The sequence below is a fragment of the Patagioenas fasciata genome, chromosome 10 (assembly GCF_037038585.1).
Source record: "Patagioenas fasciata isolate bPatFas1 chromosome 10, bPatFas1.hap1, whole genome shotgun sequence".
NCBI lineage: Eukaryota > Metazoa > Chordata > Aves > Columbiformes > Columbidae > Patagioenas > Patagioenas fasciata.
The window spans coordinates 13,873,176-13,898,513 of NC_092529.1; the positions used below are offsets into that span (position 1 = coordinate 13,873,176).

At 42.7% G+C, this 25,338-nt stretch overlaps 2 protein-coding genes across 9 annotated transcripts in view; both read left to right on the forward strand.

Annotated features, from left to right (window-relative positions):
* The window catches only part of LOC139828782 (uncharacterized), a 266,478-nt gene extending 252,967 nt beyond the window's left edge, over nucleotides 1–13,511 (forward strand). The window contains exons 7-11 of one of the 3 annotated variants that reach the window (XR_011740740.1): nucleotides 8,806–8,870; nucleotides 9,523–9,542; nucleotides 9,636–9,794; nucleotides 12,030–12,096; nucleotides 12,852–13,511. The gene's annotated coding sequence lies outside the window, so the exon portion shown is untranslated. Of the gene's footprint in view, nucleotides 1–502; nucleotides 550–8,805; nucleotides 8,871–9,522; nucleotides 9,795–12,029; nucleotides 12,097–12,851 lie in introns of those variants that run through there. The other 2 variants (XR_011740739.1, XR_011740741.1) reach the window with 2 other exon arrangements.
* Nucleotides 13,512–18,414: 4,903 nt separating this feature from the next.
* The window catches only part of LOC139828783 (uncharacterized), a 56,796-nt gene continuing 49,872 nt past the window's right edge, over nucleotides 18,415–25,338 (forward strand). For all 6 annotated transcript variants that reach the window (XM_071813194.1, XM_071813195.1, XM_071813197.1 and 3 more), the window contains exon 1: nucleotides 18,415–18,654. In XM_071813194.1, the coding sequence (XP_071669295.1) occupies nucleotides 18,429–18,654 (226 nt within the window). In that variant the 5' untranslated portion in view covers nucleotides 18,415–18,428. The remainder of the gene's footprint in view (nucleotides 18,655–25,338) is intronic.

Below are 25,338 nucleotides of genomic sequence, written 5' to 3' on the forward strand. Positions count from 1 at the left end.
TTTGGTCCTAATAAAATAGCCATAAATTCTTCTTCACAAGCCTGTACAAGTTTAGGCAAGCCTAAATAAGCATGGGGAGGATATTAGCTTATATTGGCTCTACAGTACAAGCTATATCAGCCCTGGGAGAATCCTCGATGTACAATAGGACCATGCTCTGTATTGGGCTGATGTAATTAGCGAAGTCGTTGGAATCTTCAGATGGAAGCAGAAAGCTTAGTGCTGCTGCAAAATCCCCTTCCCAGCCCGCAGCCCCTGCAGCAGCTCTGCACCCACTGGGGTGCTCAGGGGTGCTGGGGTGGGACCAGCCCTGCAGGCAGAGCTGTGCCTGCTGGAGCAGCCGTCACGGATGGCCAAGAGCTCTCCAAAGCCTGATTAAATTGCCAACTTAATGTATTGAAGAAGGTGCACTTCAATAATTAAATTACTCCTTTGCAATTGCTACATTCTTTTTTTTTTTTTTTTCCTTGCACTCTTGCTTGTATTTTGACCATTGTTGAAGAAGTCCATGCTTCCAGAGCTTCCTTGGTGCTCCCTGCGTTTTACAGGTAAGCCCTCAACATGTTCCTTTCTCTCTGTCATCACGAGACTCCAAGGGAGAGCGGTGTCTCTCCTGCATCCGACAGCCTGGTCCTGAGCTGTCAAGTGAGGCAGACAGTCCCAACACACCCCCTCAGCTCAGAAATCCTCTCATCTGATTTTAAACATGGTGCAGTGGCTTATCTGCTAAATAAAATCTAAATGAGAAATGTTGATACTTAATGAAATATAAGTTTGGGGATTTCACATAAGGAAGCTGCTGTCACTGTTTTAATTTATTAGGAGAGAGTTATGTGCAGATGGTATATACAGAGTTATTTCCTGACTGTACTCCAGAGTAAGTTGATTTGTGGTTTAATGACTTTTATCAAAATGAAATAAGCATTTGATCTTTGGATTTGATCTGGCTATATCTGCAGCTGCTACACCACTACAGCAATTACTTCCAAACTGGGCTTTTTGCCCAGGCAAATGGAGTTTGTCCTTGTTTCATGTCTCATTGACTGTCCTGATAATACACACAGTGGTACTGTAGGTTTTTTCTTCCTCTGAATTTGATAGGTGTGAAAGTTAAGAGAGTAATTACCTTCTTTGTTTTTTTTTTTTTTTTTTTTTGGTATCAGTGCTGTTTTATTATAATACATTCAATAGCATTGGTTAATTTTATTTTGAGGCTGCTCTTAACTAAAATTTAGTATAAGGATGTGTAATTTTTTATGCATAATCCTGCTATGCCCTTTTTATAGAGAAACAAGAAATTAATTTATGAATTCTAAATCTGGGAACCCTTGTGGTAATCTTCACATCTGTCTGTGAGGTTTAGGGATGAAGTTGTAGCAATATGTTGTACGCCGACGGTGGATTAAATCCTCTCCTAATATGTTTCCATGGAAGGCAATAGTTATTCTAGGAATAAATTTACCTCCTTGTATCTATTTCTGAAAGAGTGATTTATTATTTTTTTTTTTTGCTATTGACTAATTAATTACTTAGAGAATGAAATTGGAGTGTGTTAAGATTAGCAATTCTTTTTCCAGGACAATACTTCTTTATTTACTGTCTGGGACAAGATTCCCCGCAGTGCAGCCCCGAATGCGCCCAGGGAATGTTGTTAAGATTAACAGTTCTTAGGGTTTGATGTGTGACTCTCATGAGTAGCCCCAGCTCACGCCAGCTGCGTTTTTGACCAGAGTTTAGGAGACAGCAGCTAATTTGATGGTTTGCAGCCCACTCACCTGCATGAGGACTAACAGAACGAAGTTCCTGGTTTGTGGTACACAGTGTTTTTTTTGAACAGGGTGATGCTGGATGAGGATGCTCTGGAAAAACCCCAGGTTTGCAGCTAGCAGATCTGAAGGCTGCGGATCCGCAATGGCAAGGAGATGCAGTCGCAAAGAATTACGAAACAAATTAGAGATTTTTGTTTTCCCCTTGTTTACAGCCATGTTGGGAGGAAGTGCACTGTATGATTGGAAGCTAGATTTTTAATTGTCTTTTTCTGGCAGGATATATCTTAGAGATCTGTGGTAAAAATGGCAATAACTGGAAAGTGACTGGTGAATGAGTTGCCTGTAGATTTGTAGTCCTACCAGAAACTGTGTGAGAAGGTGGTTTGTCGTGAGAACTCTGGAAGGTTTTTCTGTGCCAGGGTTGCTGCTGTGTCTTTAGCAAATCAAACTACTTGCATAGTACTTGCTTCTTAATCCAGGAAAATTAAAACCACCAGTGATAGCTACATTGTCCAGCCATCTGCTCTCCCAGGTGCTCCCACGCCTGATCAGAGATGAAGTGATGTGACCTAGAATCCTGCTGTATATCTGGGATCATTCCCAGCACAGTCCCAAGCCTCAATCTTCAGCATGACATCAGATGAAGTAAACATCAAGATTTGAAGCGAGAGCATATGTCCATTGCATAATTCATTAGAGTTCTTGTCTGGAAATGTTTTCAGATATTTTTCAATCAGAATTAGAGGGTGAGCATTATTCACACACATACACATACACACACGCACACGCACACAAAAACATAAGAAAATTGTGAGGGTTTTATGAAACATGTCTAGATACTTCTCCCAGGATAGAAGGCAAACTTGGCGATTCGGCCAGGTGTATTTGTAACTTAAATAATTTTTTATGGACAGTTCCACAGTCCTTCATGGCAGCCTGGCTGTGAGATGGCGTAAATCCAATGGCAGCACAAGAAACCTGCTCCTTTTTTTACTTACCGCTGCTGCTCAAACCTCTGTCAGCTCAGATAGCATAATTCTTCCCTCACATCAGTTTCAGAGCTGTACCAGCCCTTTGGATTGGGTGCAGTTGTTTCTGATGTCCAAACGTGAGGCACGTTCACAGTTCTTTGCCTTCTGTTTTACAGTGTACCCACTAAGTGTTGGTACGATGTAGCAGGCAGTGTAGATGGTTAGTCTGCCCAGGCTGTGCAAAATGCTTCCTAACTGCAAATCATTGCAGTGCTTACAGCTTGTTCTCTTCTGTCGGCAAGAAAATGTGAAATGCATTCAGTTTGTGTGGGACACCTGGGATGCTCGTGTGTTCTGAAATGAAGGCAGCACATGAACCCTTTTCCTTGCCTCGTTTCACCTGACATGCAGTATGACCGAGTTTGCTGTAAGAAAGTGGGGGAAAAAAAACAAAACACCAAAAAAACCTCCCATGTTGTACAGTATGAGTCACTGAAAAGAACTGGAAGGAGGAGCTTTTAAATCTTTTTTTTTTTTTTTTGAGTGCTTTTACATCTTCATATTGCTAGGAGACTGCTTCCCGTGCACACGCTGCTCTTCAGGTTCTCAGCAGCTGCCTCATTTGTAAAGCAGTGTTGAGGGCGATTTACGGAACAGTTTTGTGTGAGAGAGCGAGAAGCAAACTTGGATGGGAGCTTATTGTCATTTTTCAAGCTTTCTGAGACAAACGCAAGAGTATACAAGAGACAGATGCTAGTGCCAAGGACAGCATTGTGCCTGAAATGTTGAGGATCTGGGGCTGAACTCAATGCGTTACTCAGGTTTCAGGACAGCCGCAACTGGCTCTCTGCAAAGAGTGCTGTGATTGTGTAATTGTACTGGATCTAGGTTAAATTTGTAGTGCTAGGGAAGCAACTAATACAAAAATGTATTACTGCCAACCACAGGGCCAAGTTTTGGCTTGTCCCTGATGGTCAGTCCATGAGCTGTGTGAGGACCTTACGCCGTCAACCACCAGAGCTTTGAGTCTCCCCAAGGGCAGATGCTCAAAGCTGCCTTCAGGAGGAAGCATGAGCAGGGGCCAGACCCACCACCCATGACTCCAGTGTATAAAATTCTCAATTCTGAGTAAAAATTGCTCTCTGAGAACCACAGTTTTCATAAGACACCTGAAATAAGTGGATTGTGGTTGGGATTGTAAATGCACAAATCTCCTAGGGTTGTAGTCGTGGGTGAGTAAAGTCTAGGAAAAAAAAAAAAACTAGCCTCACACAAATGTGTGAATTTATCATCTAGAAGGGAGTTACTGAGACAACTGTGTATCTCTTACTGTATTTTTTACACTAATGCCAGATGGCCAGGACTGGGATCCCCCATGTTCTCCTCCTAGTCTGAGAAGACAAGGGAATGAACAAGGAGAATGTCTGTGATGGTGTTAGTTGGCTGCCTGGTAAGGTGAGTCATTGCTTTTGATTGCTGAAATAATTAGGACTGGTTTTTAATTTGATTACCAGGTTAACCCTTCTTGCCCCATTCAGTCCTGCCCCACAGATCTCAGTCAACCTTTTTGTTCCTACTCCTCTCTGGTGCTCCCTGCTTGTGACTACTGGCAAGTTTGGGACAGTAGCCAAATGCCAGGTGCCTTCAGGATGGTGCTGTGTTAATGAACGAACAGATTCCAGCAGATGTAAACAGTATGTCAGAAAAGCTTTACTCAACTAAAATTAATACTTAGAGGAACTGTCTTCAGGAGGTCCCAAAGGAGGCCAGATGGTCACTGTTGGCATGGGCTCATGGCCTTGCCCTGGGGACTCACACTTGGTGTCTTCACACCAGTGTGGCGGCCTGGTCTGTAACTCTGAAGATTTCTCTTCTTAATTGTAATTTTGAGAAGCCAGGAGCTGTTTGCAAGCACTGATCCCCATGTGTAGCTGGGGAACACGTGGCTGTGCCTTCTTCTCTATCACATCCAGGCATGAGTAGTCCCTGTTAGGCTTTTGTCTCTTGCCATGACAACAAAACTGTCACACAATGAAGCTCTGATAAGAGGCTATGAGCAAACCTCACACGTTTGCCCAGTGCTTTTGATCAGGGACTGGTCCCTGTCACTGCCTTGTGGCTGGCTGGACTTTGAAAGCACCTTTGATCCATCTGTGCCAATGAAATGGAATTCTTTGAAGTCTTTGATCCTTTCTGTGGGCAAACTATGCTCAGGAAACTTGATGAGCTTGGGATATTTCTGAGGATTTATTCCATTTGAAGAGTCACAAAAAGCAAGATTTGGCAGCTCTTCCCATGGGCTTGTTTGTGTTGTTTGAGCAGAACCAGGCAAAGGCATTCTACACCAGTTGGTATTTTGGTGTAAGAACCCGTTCTTCTGTTGCTCCCCTCATCTCCGAGACTGTCCTGTGAGTTAGCAAGACTCAGTTGCCCTCCAGCTGCAGGATGAGACTGCAAGGAATTACAGGATAAGAAATACAGGCAGAAATTTTCAGGTGCGGTCTTGAGAAAGATGGAAATTTCAGCACAACAGGACGGGCATGTTAAAAAGTATTGTTGTGGGTTTGTTGACAGGCACAGAGCCCATGCAGGTGTGGGGTGCCTTGTGCTCAGGTTTTATTTTGGAGGTACTTGTCATGCTGGATGATCCCATGCTCCCCAGAATCCTTGGGTTCACACTGTATGCATGTTCTGTGCACACAGATTTGTTTTTAAACAATAATATACTGTGTTTCCTACCTAACCAGTGTACCAAAGCAATTTTGTTTCTTAGCAAATAAAGGAAATAGCTGGGCAAGTATAAATGTGTGTTTTAAAAATCTTGTTTGTGACCAAATTGCAAACTAAATCTTCATGTGATGTAGGGCTGCAAGTATTCGAGTCACATATGGACAGCAAAGGCCACTGCATGTAGCTTTAATTACAATATTTCTCTCAAACACAGTCTTTCTCTCATGTTTTTCTGAACATTGTTTAAAGAACTGATGAAAGGGCTGAAAACTTTTCAAACTTTCCTTTTCTTAGGGTCTCTCCCGCTCAGTCTTTCATCACACAGTCAATAAACAGTTGAAGAGAGGACTCTTCTGAACTGCAGTAGGAGGGAGGAAGAAGAGGGGAAATTAATGATATCACCAAATTGAAATCCTTTCAAGTTCCCTTTAATTGCAGAGGGCACAGGGAGCTCATTCAGTTTTTAATTCTCTGATCTCTTGCTCTCCCCAAAGGGACCAGTCTGCCTCTCCTCCCACCTTGCACGCGATTTTCCCAGAGCACTGAGCCTGGCAGAGCAGGACGAGGCAGACGCCTTGCTCCTTCTGGGGGCTCATCTGCTCTGCAGACCCTGTCCCAAGGGGATTTTGGCTGGAGAGCAGCAGTCCGGGCTGCCCACAGTCTGTGGACAGGCAGGGCCAAGTCAGTAGAGCAGCTCTTCTACCAGCCTGAGGTCTTTCTCTGGGAGAGGAGAGGCAAGAAGAGGAGGTCTTTATAGCAGGCAGAATAAATAAACGTTGGCCACAAAGTCTGAGCAGCCCTTGTGCCCACCTCTGGATACCCTCTACCTTTCTAAACCACAGCATGAACACCAGTCCTTCCCCTGTTTTCGTCATGCTCCAGCTGCACTCCTGCTCATAACTGGGGCCTCAGTGGTTTGTCCCCCAGGATCTCCACCTCCCCATGCTGCTCCCTAATTTTAGGTAAGGCTCTGTGTGTTCTTCACGCTCCCATGGTCCCACACTGGGGCTGGTCCAGCTTCACCTGACCTTTGCCTTTGGCCTCTTCTTCATGGTAACAGAGGAATTAAGTCAGACACCCTCTGAACAGAGCTCGTATCACCTGATTCAAAGCCATGGGACCTTTCATGCAGCCCTGGGGTGCCCGAGTTGTGACCAGACCCCGCTCAGCTGCTGGGCTGCCCTGGCCTCACACTGGCACCCACAATGCAGGGATTCTTCCTACACATTTAGGCACCTGGTAAGCTTATTTTATCCTTCAGACAAAAAGATAAAGCTTTTAGAGCAGAATGGAGAGGATATGGGAGAGTGAATCACATTTAGGTTTATTGTATTTAAGGTAGATAACAAAGACCACTGTGCACACAGAAGCATTTTGGCATTATTTCAGGAGTCTCTTCTAAATAGCTGGCTTCCATAGGAAGAAATTATGACACTTCTTGGAACCTTATGAAATATCATATTTGTTAGAAATATCCTTATGCAGTATCTCTCTATCTTGTCAGTCCTGGTCAAACCCAGCCTGTGGCTGGCAGGTGCTGCTGGTTCGGTGCTGCCCATCTATGGGATGGTGAGAATTATGTATCCAAGGAGACCAAGGTTAAGAGACAAAACAATAAAAACCCCAAGACTGCCAGAATATTGCTGCTGCTCAACTAAAAACACCAAGCGTGCCCTGACCATCTTCATTTTCTGGGAAGTAGCAGTGCAACAGGCCGAAAACTGCTCAAAGAACTGCTCCCACCATTTAGAGACTGAGGATTATAATTGTAACAGGTCCTTGGGCAGAAGCATGAAGTATAAAGCTTTAAATTCAAGTCACACTGATAAGTATAGCAAATAAAGAAACCAAATTCCCCTAAAAAATGGGATTACAGAGGCTGCAGGGAAGAAATATTTTGAAGGAAGTTAAAGAGAAGCTAATCTGCTTTTATGTAATTTGTTTCCCTATTCTTCCTGAACTGACTTGCTTTGCAGACAGCTGCTTTCAAGGTTTACAGCCATGCATGTGGTTGGGAGGGCTGGAATTGGCAGCCGATCGCCTGACAGAATATTGGCTAACTGGAAAAATAGCTGGCTTTATAATTTACAGATTATATGAACGCATCAAAATCAGTGAAACACAAACTATTCATTTTTACAGTCCCCAAATTGCTGTCTGTTGTGATCTGTCCCTGCTGATTGCTCCCCCATCACACTGCTCATCACCTCTCCTCCCACCGGTGAGGAGGACAGCGATGAGCCACAGTGCCGGATAAGACAGAGATCTCAATTTCTGGAGGTTTTTATGATTTAGATATGGATGGGAGACAAACCATTGGCACCACAAGGTCTGTGTCCATGCAGAAAGTGTGTCTGCACATCAGTGGTGTGGCTGGTACCCCAAGGTCTGTCACTTATAGCTTGGTCGTCTCTGAACCACCACCTCTGGGCTTTCAACCCTGTGGGCTCAGATGACCCTGTAGGTCTGGGATCTCCAGCTCTCAAAGTTGCTCTTGCTCTGAAAGGAGACAAATGGCACTTGGTTGGCTCATTTCGAAATTTTGAAATTGTCTGGGTTTTAACCCCAAGTGGTGAAGGTGAAGCATTCACAAAACCAGCAATAAAACTGGTGAAGACACAGATTTTGGTTATACCAACAGTATTTAACCTTCTGCAGGTATTCCTGTCCTTTCTGTTGGAAAACAATCTGAGAAAAGTTGCCCTTCAGAAAAAAAGTGCCTTTCTGAACATACTGTTATTTTAAATCTGGGCAGAATTTCTTCTTTATGCTGTTTTTCTCCTTCATTTTTTCTCAGTGGGGGAAATAACAGTAAAAAGTGTGAGAAAGTGGGAGCCGTGAAATGCAGACATAGAATCTGGAAAAAAAAAGGACTTTTTCTAAAAATTGGAAATATTTCATGTCCAAATAAATGACTTTCTGTACAAATATCCATTTGTGAGCAACCAGTTCTCATTTTCTTGTTGGGAAAAAAAAAAAAAAAAAAAAAAAAGGTGTTTTATTAAGCCTTCTGTTCCTCTTCTCCAAAAAATAGAGATGTGACAAAACCCAAGGACACTGGGAGGTGACTTGTGGCACACAGAGGCTGTATCTGTTCGATCCTGGGATTACAAACAGAGGAGGCTTCTTTCCTCACAAATGCTCGTGTCACCTTTGAGGTGATCTGCATAATCCGTCCCACACTGCGTGTTGAAAAGTGTGCATGTTTGAGAAACAAATGCCAGTTATTGAGGCATCAGTCTCTTGTATTCTGCCCCAGGACTGGAGATTTCATTAGGCACAACTTTTCTCAGCTCCTCCTGACATTATGGCTCTGTTTGTTATCTCTCACTTAGGGATTTCAGCTGTCCAGCATGAGCTGCCTTGATGTTCTCTCGTCACAAATTCATGGCTTCACCAGGTAAGCAGTATGTTACATTTGAAATGTATTCTGCACGGGCTGGAGAGAATCACACTGCTGTTGAACCTCTCAAAAGAGACCGAGCAGCCCAGAGGCTGGCATGGAGCTCTGATAATATTGATTTCTCCAGCTGCATTGTGTTACAGAGTGTGGCCTTGCAAAGAAGGAAATTACTCCAGCAGCCACAGTAAGTGTAAAAACTGCCATGTCATTTAACAGACACGGTGCCAGGGCTTTTATAGAGTGTAATCCAACTCTTTCAAAATTCTGCTGAAGGATGCTTGAGCTAACAAGGCTATGCGCTCTCTGATGAAGCAAACCATGTACATTAGCTTCATTGTCAAGACATGGCGCAGAGCATTTATTGCTTTTGGCTCAGGTACAGTGTAGGATAATTCTGTTAGTTTATACAAGACTGTCTATTTGTAGCTGAAAGTGAATTATTTGGTCATTAGTGGTTCAGAAAGGTCTGCTTGCTTGTACAATATGAGATAGCTTGGGCTTCTCTGTATGATGAAGTGTGCTTGCTTTAGCCCATGCTCAACAGAGGCTCAGAGCATCTTCAAGGTGGTCCAGAGGGCATGGGATTAGGAAAATCTGCAACTATTTTAAGAGAAATATTAACCTCTTTTTTTGTTGCTCTTGCTTGCAGCACTGCCATCCCGCTCTGAGGTCTGTATGTGCCAGGGGAGGGAGGTGGAGGCAGAGGGTGGCGATGCTCTGCTGACCTCATCGTCTCCTGTTACTCAATGTTCCTCAACATAGCGGTTCTGGTGAGTTCAGCGCAGCTTCAGTAATCTACCATGGTCTTGGATTTTGTACTTGCTCTGCAACTCTTAGAAGGTGTTCTCTGAATCCGAAAATATGGCAGATTGCAGCTTGTGAGAAGAATACAGCTCTCAAGCACCAGATTTCAGCAAATGTGTAAGTTTTCATTATATACTAAAAAGAAAAAAAAAGAAAAAAAAAGAAAAAAGGACAACAGTGCTATTTCAAAGACAAATACGGATATATTTAATACTTCTCTGAGTTAGTCCCAGATGTTTGAACCCCAGTCAATTAAAATTTAGGTTTGTTCAGGGCAGCTCACCACACCATGGCCATCCCAGCCATTCACGTCCTTTGGCCGCTGCCAGGAGTGGGTTTGCAGCATTGCTGGGGCATGGACAACCCCTGAGCCAGGCGGAGGGCTGGTGACCCTGGGGCCTGGTGTCTGTTCACTGTGCCATTGATGTGTAGGACCATGGTTTTGAGTTCCACTTCCTCTCCACTTTATCTGTTTAAACCACTGGGAACAAGGATTAGTCTTTATTTTGGGATTTTAATATTCAAGGATAGATTAAGACAACAGTGTCCTGATGTTAGATATTAATTATTATTAAATATTAAATTATATCAAATCCTCAAGCAGCATTGGTCAAATCAAGCCCTAAGTCCTAAAAGCTTTATACTTTCTCCAAAATAATCACCCTCCACTATCACCTTTGAAGCCATGTAATTAGTAAATGGGCAATTCCTGGATATGCCAAATGGAGAAGTTGTAGCTGGGTTACTCGTGGCCCTCCCTTGGTCAAGCCATAAATGAAAAGCAGATTCTTGTGGCTGAGTTACAAAACAACTAAACAAAATGGAAATGTTGATGTTCGTTATTGATTTTATTCTTTGCTGCCTTGGAATGGTGCAAGTGGGAGCTGTTGTAATCAGATTCCTTTAAAACTCACTCACGGAAGTGCTTAATTTATACCCGCTTTTTCCTTTCCCAGAGTGATACGATATCAAGGTATCAGCTATGCTTCTTATACGACAGCCCTTCTGGTTTTGGTTTTCTCACTGTGTGTGTAATTCATTTCTTATCACTCCCTATGATCTTTTTTAAAGAAATTTGCATGTGTTTTGTCTCCTAAAGTAATCACTCATATTCATTATGGAATAGCATAGGCAATGATTGTTGAAGATATAGTCCAAAAATGTTTCAGATTTCTTGAAATATCTATCAAAAACTACATTTATTAAACATTCATGTAAAACTCCCTGTGCTGTCAAGTCACAGCCATGTGCCCGTACAGCCTGTATGTCTTTGGGATTCAAGTCAGACAGGCCAATACAGTTTGACTGAGAATCTGGGAAATGCTGCATTTAGAGTGATACATCATCTCATAATCTGTGAGGTTAAATGGTTTTTCTGATTTGATTCTTTACTGCTTTCCCTATTTTGCATCAGATCAAATCAGGTGTGAAATGATAGGAAATCCAAAGGGCAGTTTGTCTGCCCACCCTCCGCTTGTTCATAGCAGTGTGAGTGATTGCAGCGAGCACAACAGAGAAAGAGTAATTAGGCCTTAATTGCCCCTGATTAGTCATATGTAATGTACCAATATTAGTGGCAATTTCAATTGGCGAAGCGTCTGTGGAAGCCATCCCTCGTCGTTAATCAAAGATGTTTGTGGGGCTGGAAGAGACCTGACACAGGTCACTGAACTGCAGATTTTCCTGCAGCACAAGAGCAAACCCAGCTTCGCGGAGCTACCTCGAGCGGGGACTGCATGGTGGTTTGTGGGCAGCGCTGGTAACGCGCTTCCTGCACTTCCCACGTTCTTGTGTTCTGCTCAAATTCCTGTCAAATCTGGCTCTCCATCCTCTGGAGCCCACGGTGGATCCCAAAGCCTGAGAGAAGTGTTTGAACCAGGATGAGCTGTGTTCATGCTCAGCCCTGCCCCACCATCACTGCCACCGAGAGCACACCAGCTCCTGGTAAAAACATATCCTGCCATGGTCCACTCCCAGTGCCCACCTGCCTTTCAAATAAACAAGACTTTTAATTGCTGGAGCCAAATTTAACCCTCTCCATGCTGTGTCCTGCCTGCATTCACTGCCATTGCTTGGCAGCAAGTGGCTCTCAACCCAGCAATTCCCATCAGTCTCCCCTTGACCTGCACTGACCAATTTGGAAAGGAATAAGGAGTTTTTTGGTGACTTAACTGGATGGCAGCAAATCTTGATACCTGCCTCTCATAACCCAGCTCATGGGTTTATAATGATATATTTACTCCAGCACCTAGAGTAAATGAGTTATATAAAGGCTCTGTAAATGGTCATAAATATGATAGTCTGTGTGAACTGAGGTAATTGCCTGCTTTATATATGTGTTTATCTTCACAGCGTTGCATACAGCATGTGCATTATGTCAAAAAGATGATAAAAAGCGGCCATAATGCTCCTGAACTGCGTAAGTCTTTTTAGTTTATGACTGAAGCTCAGAGTTATCTTATGCAAAGTTAGCTGCAGTAGGTTTAATATAAATTAACATACTTATAAAATGTCAAGGAGCATTAATTGACAATTTCAGAGGCCTACCTTGCTAAATACCAATTCATTTCTGAAACCTGTCTCTGCAAGTTTAATATATGGGAAATAATGCTTATTCATGAATTGCTTATGTAACTTGGAATTAATTACATGGCAGCTAGAGCTAGCTGTTACAGATGGCCCTTCTATAAAATGAGGTGCCAAAAATAAAGTTTCCAGCCCCACAAGGGAACTTCTGGGCTGGGTATTCAGCACTTTGGAAAACCAGGGCACATCATCTTGCGTGTAAATATCGACTTACTAACCTAATTCTGGACCCACTTTTGAAAGAGTACTGGCCTATATAAAAACATTTAACGTCAGCAGGTTCTCCAGCTCTGTGAATGAGCATGGCAGGTGGGGTCTGCAGCAGAAACCCAGAGTACCCTGCCTTTGCCTCATCTGGAAAATGGAGATGACAGTGAACAGCTGCAGATGAAAAAGGTGAAAAAGCTAAGGTTTATTTATTTCAGCAATTAGGAAAGTGCTGGTGGGTTCCTTTGCCTGCCCTGCAGCCTGAGCAACATTACACCTGGTAGCTGTCAGGTTAATGGGCCAGTTTGGAGCTGCTCAGATGCATACTAATTGTTGATTAAGATAGGCCTGAGTTATAAAAATCCTGACTTCTTTCTTCAGTGTCTTTGCCAGGTACCAGGAAAGTGCTGATGTCTCTCTAAGAAGGTCACCTGCGCTTCCCTCCAGCTTGAGCTGCTTCCAGCAGTGAGTGTGGTCAGCTCAGCGCCACAGCATGCCTGCTTTCAGGGCTCCTGGGAACTTTATTGCCTGCCTAAACAAAGTTAAGTAAGGCTGAAGGATGTGATTTTAAAGCATTTATTGATTTTCCTTTAATATTTTGTTATTTCTTTTCCATCAATACAATATTGCTTCATCTAGTGCACTGCAATATAAGTATATTCTCAGAAAATGATGCACATAATGTTATCTTCATATACAGGCGTACAGATATAAAATGAAAGATTGCTTGTAATTCATAGTAAGTGTCACAAACACCATCTAGGAACCTCTGCTGTATGAGCTCAGCACTCTGCAGCAATCCACGCTACGGGTACCTGAGTTGGAGTGGGGGAGGGCAGACCTTCCCAGAGCACAGCGTGGAGGGATGGGTTTCCTTAGCACCAGTGGAGCTTTGCAGCATTTAGAGCCCCAGAGCTGTGCAGTAATGGGTTTCTATGACAACAGGTTGGTAAAGCCAGGTATGGAGGACCTGCCCTGCTTCCCATGATGTACTTGTAGCTTTTACCTGGGTTTTAACAAATAGATGCTTCTTTTGTATTTTTTCTCGTATCTTTTTTTGCATCGCTGCTGTTGAGACGCAGGGTTTATCTTCCCATCCTCTGCTGCTCACAAATTCATTGAAGGACCGTAGGACATTGGGTACATTTGCCCATGGGCACTCAGGGACCCTGTTCCTGTGGCCACCCATGGGACTCTCCCACCACACAAGGGGCAGCAGCAACTGCTGCGTGTTACCAGTGTGGATTTCCTGATGTGTTCAAGTTTTTTTTGTGTTTCTTCCTCATTTGTTCTCTGATGCCCACATGGGACACCAAATGCTTCCCTTCCCCACTTATTCAAAACACAGAAGAACTTAAATTTCCTTCTGTCCTCCTCCGTTATCCTGTCTATGCCACAGACAAGAGGCAGAAGCAGATGACGGAATCCATAGGGAGAAGCAGCCATCAATTTAATCCAAGTTACCAGCAGGCCGTGACAGACTGCCTTGAAATAACTCTCTATTTTAGGGATGAAGCATGGGCTAGGACCCCAGTGCCCAGTGGGGTGGACTGGGCAACCTGCTGGAGCTGCTTCTGCTTGTTCAAGGGCAAGATGGGATGGTCTGCAGAGCTCCCTGCCATCCTCTGCTCTCCTGTGGCTCTAATCAGTGAATATAATTTTGGGGTAGCATCTACTCCCCCATGCTAGAAGTAGTTCCAGTGCACAGTGGGAGGTGTCCATGTCCTGAATCTTCCCAGACCAGGGAGGACGAACACTGAGGAAGGATGGGGTGAGAGTGGAGCAGGTTCAGTTCCCCAGAAATTAAGCCCTCTCAGTGGCAAAAATGAGACTGGAAATCATCTTTCCAACTGCCAGCAAGTGCTTATTCCCCTTAACCGCCATGCCCTTGTCTTTCTGCTTTTTCATCCCCTGCTTCTCCCATCCACCCATCTCAGTCACCTGGAGGAAAACAGCCCCTCTCCAAATATGAAAGGAGGTTTTAGCAGGGTGGAGGTGGGTCTCTTTTCCCAGGTAACAAGCAATAGGACAGGAGCAAATAGCCTCAACTTGTGCCAGGGGAGGTTCAGACTGCATATTAGCAAAAATTTCTTGCTGGAAAGGGTTGTCAGGCATTGGAACAGGCTGCCCAGGGAACTGGTGGAGTCACCATCCCTAAGGTGTTTAAAAGATGTGTAGATGAGGTTCTTAGGGGCATGGCTGACAGGTGGATGTGGCCATGTTGGGTTAACAGTTGGACTCAATGATCTGCAAGGTCTTTTCCAACCAGAACTATTCTATGATTCTATTTCCTTGTGTTCTTTTAACTGTGACTTGTTTGCTTGGGTTTTTTTGGCTTTTGTTTTTTGATTGTATGGGTTTTTGTTTGTGGTGTTTGTGGATGTTTTTTGTTGTTTTGTTGTGGTTTTGTTTGGTTGGTTTTTTGTTTGGTTGGTTTTTACTTTCTACAGCAACGCTGAAATTTCAGGAGGTGTTTCCCCCTGTGTGGTGCCACAGATGCTGGCTGTCCTTGCCTCATGGTGGGAGATAAGCCATGGTGGCTGGTGGTGGTGGCAGAGCGAGCACAGCAGTGTCAGCCTGGGGGGTGGCACCAGCCCCTCAAGGCATTTTGGGAACAAAGCAGGCAGGTACGGGGCTCAACGAGGCAGAAATACTGTTCAGCAGCAGCACAGGCAGACATGCAAACTTCTCCTTCCCATTTACCTGCAGTGTTCGCATTGCAATCATCTCCCACACTACAGCATAACAGGGTCTAGTTTTATATACAATACCAGTGATCATTTTGTCTTCTTTTGCTGGAAACATTAAAGAAAAATGCTTTAACCCATCTGTGAAGCAACTGCTTCAAATTAAGTTTTGTGATAAAAACAAATGAAGCATAATTGAGAAGTGACAAGAGAAACTTGCCCTGAGAACAGAATGATAACAAATTCACTGTGACAATGGTGCAATGTATATTGTTCCTCGACAGCACACCAAATGTCACTGCTGTCGGGCTGCGCTGGCATCAGGGCAGTTTGCTGCTGTGAATGTTAAAACATGGCTTTACTCTTCTGTGCGAGACCACTCCTCTGAGATCTCACACATCCTAATGAAAGAATTAGGCTCAGCTATCGGGGAATTATGCAAAAAATGTACTGAGACGTGTTCCTAGAGATACTGCTGAAAGAAAATGTATTTTGAGAGATGCTCCCATGCTCGCTGCAGATATGAATATTGCAGAGCATGTAGCCTGTCTCTAGTGGGTTGCTTGACCATGAAATTGCCCATGAAATGGGAATCTATTGTTTATCATGCTAATTAGTGACCTGAAAAGTTTATTTAAAGGTCACTAGAAAGCAGTGAGAAATATAGTGTGTTAATGGAAGAAAATTCAAGAAGTGATAGGTGTTTTGCATTATTTAGCAGCATATTATCCCTAATATTTAAGATACTTTCTGAGATGTGCATTAAATTAATGGAGATGAAGGAATGTTTTAATATGATTTAGAGTGGAAATAGCCTTCAGAATTTATTTTATTCATAGATTTTTGCATCAAAGGTCCTATAATGATTAATTTTCAAACTTACAGGTCTTAATAGCAAAATAAGAAATAATAGCTCCAAAGTTCCTTTGAAATACTTAATAAAAACCTATACTTTAAAGCTCTAGATGGCTTTCAAATGCCACGAGCACTTCAAAGAACAGTATTCTTTACAATATTTCTATCCAGTATTTATGTTCAGTTTTCTACACTGTGCAAAGCCGACTCACCTTATGTAGCATAGAAATATTTTCAGATGGGCAAAATCTCAGGGTATTGTTATATTCCAGCAAAATGCTGGACTGAAAAACTGTACTGAGTACTTAATAGGGTAGACATTTAAATGCAAGTTAACTTGATGTTACAGAAGGTTCCCTGGCCTTCCAGATTCCAGGCCAAACTTTTTTAAAAAGAAAAAATAAAAAATCTGTAGCTAGTAAATGTAATTATTGTAGCTGTTCATTGCTATATATGCCAGACCTCTGGAGGAGGAGGAGCACAGCAGGTTACCAGGTCACCAGCAAGTGAGAAAGATCTCTCATCAGTGAGGTCCAGTTAGAAGCAAATAAGTTAAAGCTGGTTTTATCTGTCGAGCAGAAAAATTGGCAATTAAGGAAGGATTAGTTAAGCGGCCACCAGCCTGGGTGGAGGAGGAGAGGCTTTTCCTGCAGGCACAGTCCAATAGGCTGGAGGGCACAACCCTGATGCAGGACTGACAGAGACCCTGATCCATATGGGTTTTGTAGGAAAATAAATTTCTTTCCCATCAGACAAGAGATATCTTCATGTCAAACCAAACGTGTGTAAAAACATGAGGTTCAACCTGATCTGTGTCAAAGTGCCCCCTTGATGGATATTGGAAGGAAATAAGTTCCTTTTTGAATGCTATAAAATAAACCATCAGGATTCGGCTCCTTCCAGCCGCCCGTGGGAGCAGAGGGCAGAGCTGAGCAGCAGCTGGGATCCTGTGCTTGAATCCTGTTGCAGGAGGGGTGCTGATTGTAAATTCAAGCATGCAAAGGACTAATTGCCAGCAGGTGTCAAAGATAAGAAATTTCTCTCTGATCTGGGCAGGGGGTAACTTTGTGTGTTTTCCTGTATTGTTCTCTTCTTACCACTGTTCATTAGAACATAAAATGAACCTCTATGTGAAGAAATGGGATAAATAATTTTGCTCCTGTCAGAATAGGAAAAAAAACAAGCCAAAACAAACAATTTGCCAGTGTAAGGCCTCAAAGGGGATAAATTGTTAATTAGGAAATTACTGCATGAAAAAATATAATTGTGGAGGCCATACAATTCTTAAAAGCTAGCTTGTAGTTTTAAAACCTGCCCGCAGCAAAAGGTTCACATGATCTGCCCCAACAATTTACTGGGGCTTTCCGCCTACTCACATTGTAGCAAAATCAGTGAATTTAGGCAATTAGTAGAGCTGGCAATTGCCAGGGTCTTCCTGGTCATCTGCTGTTCTTGCCCCTTTCTCTCCATCCCCAGGTGCAGGTCTCAGCCTGGGAGAGCCTGATGCCCTCACTGCTCCTCACCGTGGATCTGAACTAAATGCTTTAATTGGGGGGTAGTCCCCCTGGAGAGCAAATGGAAAGCAAACTGAGCAAATGGGGATGGATAATCTTTAGAAGGAGAGTCCCCTGCTGCCCCCAAGATGTAGATTGCCTTTTTTCCATTGTCTTTGCATAGATTGCAGGGAGAGCAATTTCTGCAAGGAATTGATATGAGCAGGGTATTTACTCCACTTGCAAAGTGAACGAGCTTGTTTTCAAAATGGTACACTGGGAGCATCCATGAAGGGAATTACTGCTGAGAAATAGTGATCTGTAAGTTCATGCTTTAGTTTTCCCTCCACCCACATGGACAAAACCCAGTAAGTTCACTAATGAGCTCACCATAGCCATAAAGAAATTAATCAGATCAGTCTGGTGCTAGTTTGCAGCATTAAACACAGCATCATCACAGGAACAGCCAAGTTAGGGAGAAACAGTTTAAAATTCATGGATTCTTAGGACACATACAAAATACATCATTTCAATCATAATTTCATTATGTGAAAGAAGAGCCGTTGCACCACTGAAATAATGTCAAAGCAAATGGAGCGGTCAGAAATAATTAACTAGATGGTAAGCATCAAAGTTGGCTGATGGGGCTGTTCCAGTACATGTGGCTTCTTTACAGGAGTTTCTAAGGCAAGGGATGATACCACAGCTGAGTTTTCTTGATGTGCGGGAAAGAATGTTGGTACTTGGAACTGTAGAACAATGTGGCTTTAAGAGTTTTGCCATTGCTCTCAACAGGAGCTGAGGCATAATCATTAATTGGGAACCTCTATACAGCATTTACATTGATGAAAATGGACAGTGGACCTTTTGGGTTTATTTAACAAAAAGAAAAAAGAGAGAGAAAGCATTGCTTGTAGCCTTGCATGCCTTTACAAGCATATGGCTGCCAGCCCACACACCCCATAAAAAAGCCAATGCTTTGTTTTAAATTAGCACCCAACATCTTGCCAAAGCAAACAGAAGCAGCAAGGCAGTCATCTGAGTTTCTCTCCCAACAGGCCACTTCGGCTGAGTATCAAAAGCAAATGCCGGTAAGGAAGGACATTTATTCAGTGCAGAAGAACCACACTTATGTGCATCTGCTGAACAGTAAGTCTTGACTAACCATCCAAGAAATGAGAAATCCCTGTGATTTTTGCCTGCCTTTTGTTAAGGAAAGGCTGTACATCTTTGACTGATAGATTTAGAAAATAGAAACAATGTTCAAATACTGTTTCATGGTATTCTCCAGTTTTCCTTGTTTCTGTAGCTATCATTGTTAGCGCTCGTGAAAAGTCATTAGCAATGAGTCCATTGGGTACCAAGACGTAAGGACAGGTTTTAATTATTTTCCCTCTACTGAAAGTTTCCTAATGGTACTATGGAAAGCTTTACATTTCTGTTTCAATCCTAAAGTAGTTAAGAACAAATTACAGATCAACATGATTATTTTTTTCTTTTCTTGTTCATTCTTTAAAACAATGGTGCTTAGAGAAGCCGCTTCCTTGAACAAGTATGCTGGAAAAGATCTTAATCTCCTGAAACAGTGGAAGCTTGCTATTTGTCTTTTCTCAGTCTCTACATCCGTTTTGGACCATGTCGGTGCATACCAATAAAGTGAAGTTAAAGCAAACGTGATTGAAGTGTAGAGGAAAATATAACAGGCATTTCTGATTTTGACAGCTGTCCTTGACATCGTACTCATCAGTGTTCTCCAAGCCTAACCAGGTGATTCCTCCAGTGGAAAGCTTGTAGAGTCCATTTTCCCAAGTAGCAGAAGAGGTAGCTTTCCATCTATGTAGCTTTATTTTCCTTTATTGCAGTAAAAGGAAGAAGCACTCAGGTGGAATTTGAACTCACTGGCAGAAAATAAGGCAGCAAGATCACGTGAAGGCAACTGGAGGGACTGTAAAGATGTAAGCAATGGATGGAATAATAATGAGAGAGTTAGGTAAAAAGACAGGGAATATGTAGCACTTTGAAGAGTAAAAGATAAGCAAAGCAAAACGTCCAGCGAATGTCCTGATGACAGTATCCCAGCAACAATAAATTCTGTTTGTGATAGGGCAGGCTGAGAAAAAGCCAGGGACTGACAGTTTTCTAATCTCCTGCCAAAAAATCCTGGTCACTGGTACCACTGCATAATGTTGAGTGTAATGTGTAAAACTCATAGAGGTGTGTATGACTTTTATGCAGCAGCTCCTGCCAAGAAAATTATTCAGAGAGATAGAAGTTGACAGACAATGCTGATGATCTCTGTTAGAACTCTTTGAAAAGGTACTTGTCGGCTGCAAGAATTAGTTTGACTTCCAGTTCAGGTGGAAGATGCTGACAAAGAAGTCATATCGCTGGATGGGCAATTTTGGGGTTACATTTTCAGCACGGAAGTGATGTTGACCTCTTAGCTTATATGCTACCAAAAAAAAAAGGAATGGGATGGCTTGTTCCCAAATGTATCAGTTTATTGAGGAAACAGGGCCTCGTGGACCAAAATAAACAGGAATATGCTGTGGTTGAGCATCTGTGTGGTAGTAAAGGGTATAAAATAGAAGAAGATTTGCACATACTTTGAGGAAGAGGAGAAATGAGGCTCATTCAGATATACTTGGGTATTCTGCCAGTGTAAGGAAAGAAAGTGATAAATAGATGTCTCAGAAAAGCCTGAATGGGGGAATAACAGCCATCAGTAGTGAAATACATTGAATTAGATGGATTCCCACTTCTAGAAACTTCCTATGTTTATTATTGATGGCACTGAAAGTTTTATTTCTTTCCTTTTGTACTTCTCCTACATTTCAACATGCAAAGGCAGGTGCTGGAAGGGTTCTGGAAGGAAAGTGAAAAATGACACAAACGAGTAGAACAGCAGCTGTGCGCTGGCAATAAGTACAAAGAAAAGTAGGATTATCTCCAGTTCTTATCTGACAAAGACTTTGTTTTCCTAGTTATTGATAAAACATGGTGGAAAGAGTCTCAGCAAATGGCAAGTCACAATTTCCATGGGCTTTCTGAATCTCTGTATCTTTTTTCCCTTATCTAAGGTCCTAGATGAGATTTTAAAGGTACCTGAAGACCAAGAGGTTCTTATTAGCATATAGAAAATTCACTGCTCCCCTATTCAATTCTTGCATATCTGTCAAACTGGAAAATTCTGCCCTGTATCCTCCAGTGAGGGATGCTGAAAAAGGTGTGGTGGGTTCTCACAGAGAGAGGGGCAATGTGCAGGTGAGTATTTCAGAGATTGCTTCATGGTGAAATTGTCTCAGGTAGTGAACCATGTCTGAGCTTCATAAAGTTCATTTTAAGTTCCCCTGAACTTTTAAAATTGGCTATCTACTAAAATAAAAAGAAAGAAATATTAGTATAGGTAGCTGTCAGTCAGGTGAGATGCCCTGCGAAGTGCTCTGCTGGGTCATGGGACTTCAGTGATGGCTTCTGGGGAAGACAGAGCAGTCAGCAGTGCTGCTTTCCCTCATGATCATCTGAAATTAAAATACCATCTCTCCCTCTTGGAGCATATTTAAGTGAAAGTTCTTTGCCCTGCTGGGTGCCCAAATTTTGCAACTGACCTCGGAGATATAACTAAGCGAATTTTGTCTCCACTTCTATAAATTAAAGACCAAAGACTGGCTGAAGGCAGCTACTTTTAGAGTGGAAGAGACCAGGCTGAGACCTACACCTTTTTTTTTTCCTGGGACTTCCTTATGGACAGCTGCTTTTTGAGTCATTCATGGGTCTGTCAAGGTGCTGATCATTATTCTCGGATATTTGGTACCCTGCAGGTACCAGGTCCTAAGCCCTCAGTGGTACTAAAGGAGGATCAGATGGAGGTCGTGTTTGCTGGGTCAAGAAATGGAGACTTTCATGGTGGAGAAGGCTGTGGGCTTGTGGCTTTGGGCTTCAGGAGGAAAACTCCTCTTCTACCTGCAGATTTGCAGTTTGGGGATAGAGTCAGTGTCCTGACAGTGATGAGCACCTGAGCTGGCAGAGCCCAAGGCCTGTGGCAGCACCAGAAGGGTCAAGATCAGGCTCAGACCAACACGGGCACCGCTGCAGGGGGCAAGGCGAAAAGCAATGATGGAAAAGTACATACAAGTACAGTTCCATGTGTATCAAAAACTGTAGTTTAAAGCAACAGAATGATGTTTTCCTGTGTTGTCAGAGTAATTTCAATTCCAGGTATGTAGATTTTTTTTTCATTCCTCTTTTCCAAATCTGCAATCAGTGTTTGCCAGAAATGAGAAATGGATTGGTTTTTCAACTGTGCTGTGCTCCAGGTCAGCTTGATAATACGGAAAATGGCAGGCTAATGACAGTTTAACACCAATTAACAGACCACTTTATAATAGATTAGCATTCTGAGTCTGTTCAATTGATAATTACAATAATTAACTCTCCAAGCTTGCATGCACTTTTGAACAGAAATTCAGTACCTTTGTTTACGCTGAAGAAAGAAATGCCCAGAGCAGGCATGGATCATTTGAAGTGTTATAGTCAGTCAGGATTGTAAGTGTACTAAATTTGGCCTTGCTCTTGAGATGTGCTTGCAGGTGACATCCTCCCAGGTGGAGGTGACTACATAAATGAGTATTTTAGTCTTAGCTGAGCACAGCTGCAAGCACAGACTGAGATTTAATGTGTTGCTGTGGTTCAGATAAACTGTGAAAGGCATTTGTGGTGCAGAATAGCTCTCTTCATTCTTGCTTCAGGATCCCTGGTTCCAAACTGATAGATTTCGTACCAGTTATTTTCAACATTTAGCACTCATAGTCAGACTCCCAGATACGTCTTCTCCTGTTGGGAAAACTAATGACGAGAAGTGTTTGATTAAGAGGCAGCTCCATATTGATGCTTAGAGTGAGGCACTCAAAAGAACTCAACATCCAGTGTGACTGTGTCTTGAATTCTCTGGGAAAGCTCTGTTTGGTCTTGAATCCTTCAGGCAATGCAAGTGTTGCTGCCACAGTGATTCCTGGAAAATTGTTCGTGGAGGGCTGCTGGCACCCACACGTGACAGTGGTTATTTTTGGGGCCAGAGGCAAAACATGGAGAAGCCAGTAGGACAGACATGTGGGCTCTGGGGACACAGAGCCAGGTCTCTGGTCACACTGTCTTGGTGAGTTAATGGTTGCGAGGTCTACTTTTTAATTCTTGAGTGCCTGTTTACTTTATGCGTCACATTTAATTTAATTGACCTCCTCTCTTAAATAGTGTAAAATCTCCTTAGGAGGAATGCACAAGGTGTGCTCCATTTATGGTTATTTTTAAAATACTCAGGCAGTGGTCAGAGCTAACACAGCAGGGGAGCTTTGCAAATGTCGCCTGTTTGGGTATTTCTTTAATACTGCACAGATTAATAAAATAAACTATTTGATGCATGTAGCACCAACCCTGGATAGCAGTGATACAAATCCCGCTTCTTCTGGAGGGTGGATTTCAGTATCATTAAGGAGCTAGGATCAGTACTGGCAACGGGGAAAAAGAGGTTTAAAAGAAAACTGGATTTTTAAACCAAAAGTGAATTGTTCGGATTCTATGCCTGGACTGTTTTTGTCAAGCCATCCTGTACCAGAATAATTGGATGTATTCACTGTGCAGGAACAAGCCTGGGTGACAGCGGGTTTGTCAAGGGGCTGAACGAGACGCCTGAAAGCAGAGACTGCAGTTAGAAATTGTCATCAGCTTCCCTTGCCCCAGCAGAGCTCATGTCCCCCATTCTTGACATTTCATAAATTGCACACACAGTGAACATCACTGTTCTCACCTTGTTTGAAAACAATCTAACAGAACAATAAGGAGGTGAAATAATAAAGATAAATGGCATTAATGATGCTACAACTGTAAATAAAAAAGCGTCCCAATAATGTCCCACTGGGGTTTAAGTATTATGAGGGACAAGGCTGTGACCTGCACTGTGCTGCTGGGACATCCCTGCCTGTAGGAACCCCAGCAGCAAAGGAGATCGGGTGAATGACACAGAGGAACATCCTTGTGCAATAAAGTCCCCTGCTGTGTCTGGGAACCATGTTGCCCGACTGCTGCGAGTCCTTTGAGAGGAGGCTGGGGCCAGGCAGAGATGCCAAACCAGCTTTAGTCTCTTGCTTGAGCCTGGAAGTGTGGGGGTGCAACTGAGGCCCCATCATAACATTACAGTCTCTGGAGAGTGGCAGGGCTGGGCATGGAGGGGGAGAAGCTGCCTTATCACAAGAGACTTCAAATAGATGGCTTATAATTCTAGGACTAAAAGGTGCTTCTACTTTCTAAAATCTATAGATAAGATTCTTGCATTCATGAATCCCTCTGGAAAAACTGCATGTTTGACAATCTTGGTAGAAAAAGGCAGAGTTAGCACATGGCGCAACTTTGTCAGTAAAGGATTAAATTAAAAGAATTGTCAATGTGTATATAGGGTGCCTTAAAAGAGTACATTTCATAAAGCTGCAAGCAATTTTGGGCTAAATCAGCTCAGAAAAAGAATTTGTCAGAAAAATGGGAATAATTAGGGAAGTTGACTAGAAGTTCAGAATTCCTCAGTTAAAGAGGGTAGTTACTGCTTTGAGAAACCTCTGCCTTGTTCAGAAAATTAGAAATTTCTTTCCCTTCATCTTTGTTTTTGTTCCCTTCCCTGTTACAGTGCATCAGTTTCATGCTTGTGGCTCAACAGAAGGTAAACCCTCTGCTGATCCACTTAAAATATAAAGAAGTTGTGCAGCATGGAACAGATTTTTTGAGAGCACAGCTGCTAGACATCCTTATTGTTAGTCGCTCACAGCTTTTTAGAGTCTAATGTCTCTCTGGGGTTATATTAAAGAATATTTTCTATGCCCAGCATTTCTCAGGTGAGCTCTTCAGCTCCCAGTGTCTCCCGATGCCCTGGCCAGGAGCTCCTGCCCTCAGCATCACTGCCTGTCCTGGGGAGAAATGTCCTCTCTTTGACTTTGACGTGTCTCGCTGATGGAGAAGCCAGGTTGATGGGCTGGAAAAGGTGCCATGTATAGTTGTTGTCAGCAAGAAGACTAATGGCTGACACAGAGGTAATGAAACAGTTAATGAAATGATGGGATCTTCAAAGATGCATCAATTCTTCGTTCTCTAAAAGAAGCAGCAGGCAAGGTCCTCTGCTTGGGTGAGAAAAGGTAGCAGAGATGCCACGAATCAAGCTCGGAAGGCATTAACTCTTGCAAATAATATCTTATTTGCTGTTTTCTATGCCATATATCAACTATTACAATTGTTCTGGGTTTGTTTCCTGGCGAGTGTAAGAGGAGGACGGATTTCAGACCTCTCGGAGAGTCCTTGTCTCTGATTGAAAGCCTGCAGACAAGACTGTGTTTCTAACAAATGTCCTCACAATACTTAACATTCAATAGGGTAAAAGGAGAATAATGAGCACTGCAGCTATCCCAGGTTAGTAATTACCACTGTCATTATTAATTTTCCAGAGCAATTCCATCAAATGAGTCATTATTATCTCAATTCCTTAGCCAGGACTGATTGATTCTTTCTCCCTGTTGTGCCTAATTTCTTATAATGTCTGAGTACAATATAGAACTATAGAGGCAGCATAATTCTAAATAACCAAATCCCTTGCCTACAGCTCTGTTTAGATCTGATGCTTTATACTACTTAATTGAAATAAATACCCCCATTAAAAAAAAAAGTCACATTATTTTAAAGATGGTTATATTAATGTCAGAGGAAGAAAAATAATATCAGAGGTGATTTATTTTAATGTACATAAATGTATTTATCACTGTCTTGCATTCAGATTTTCCAAATAATTGTATTCCTCTT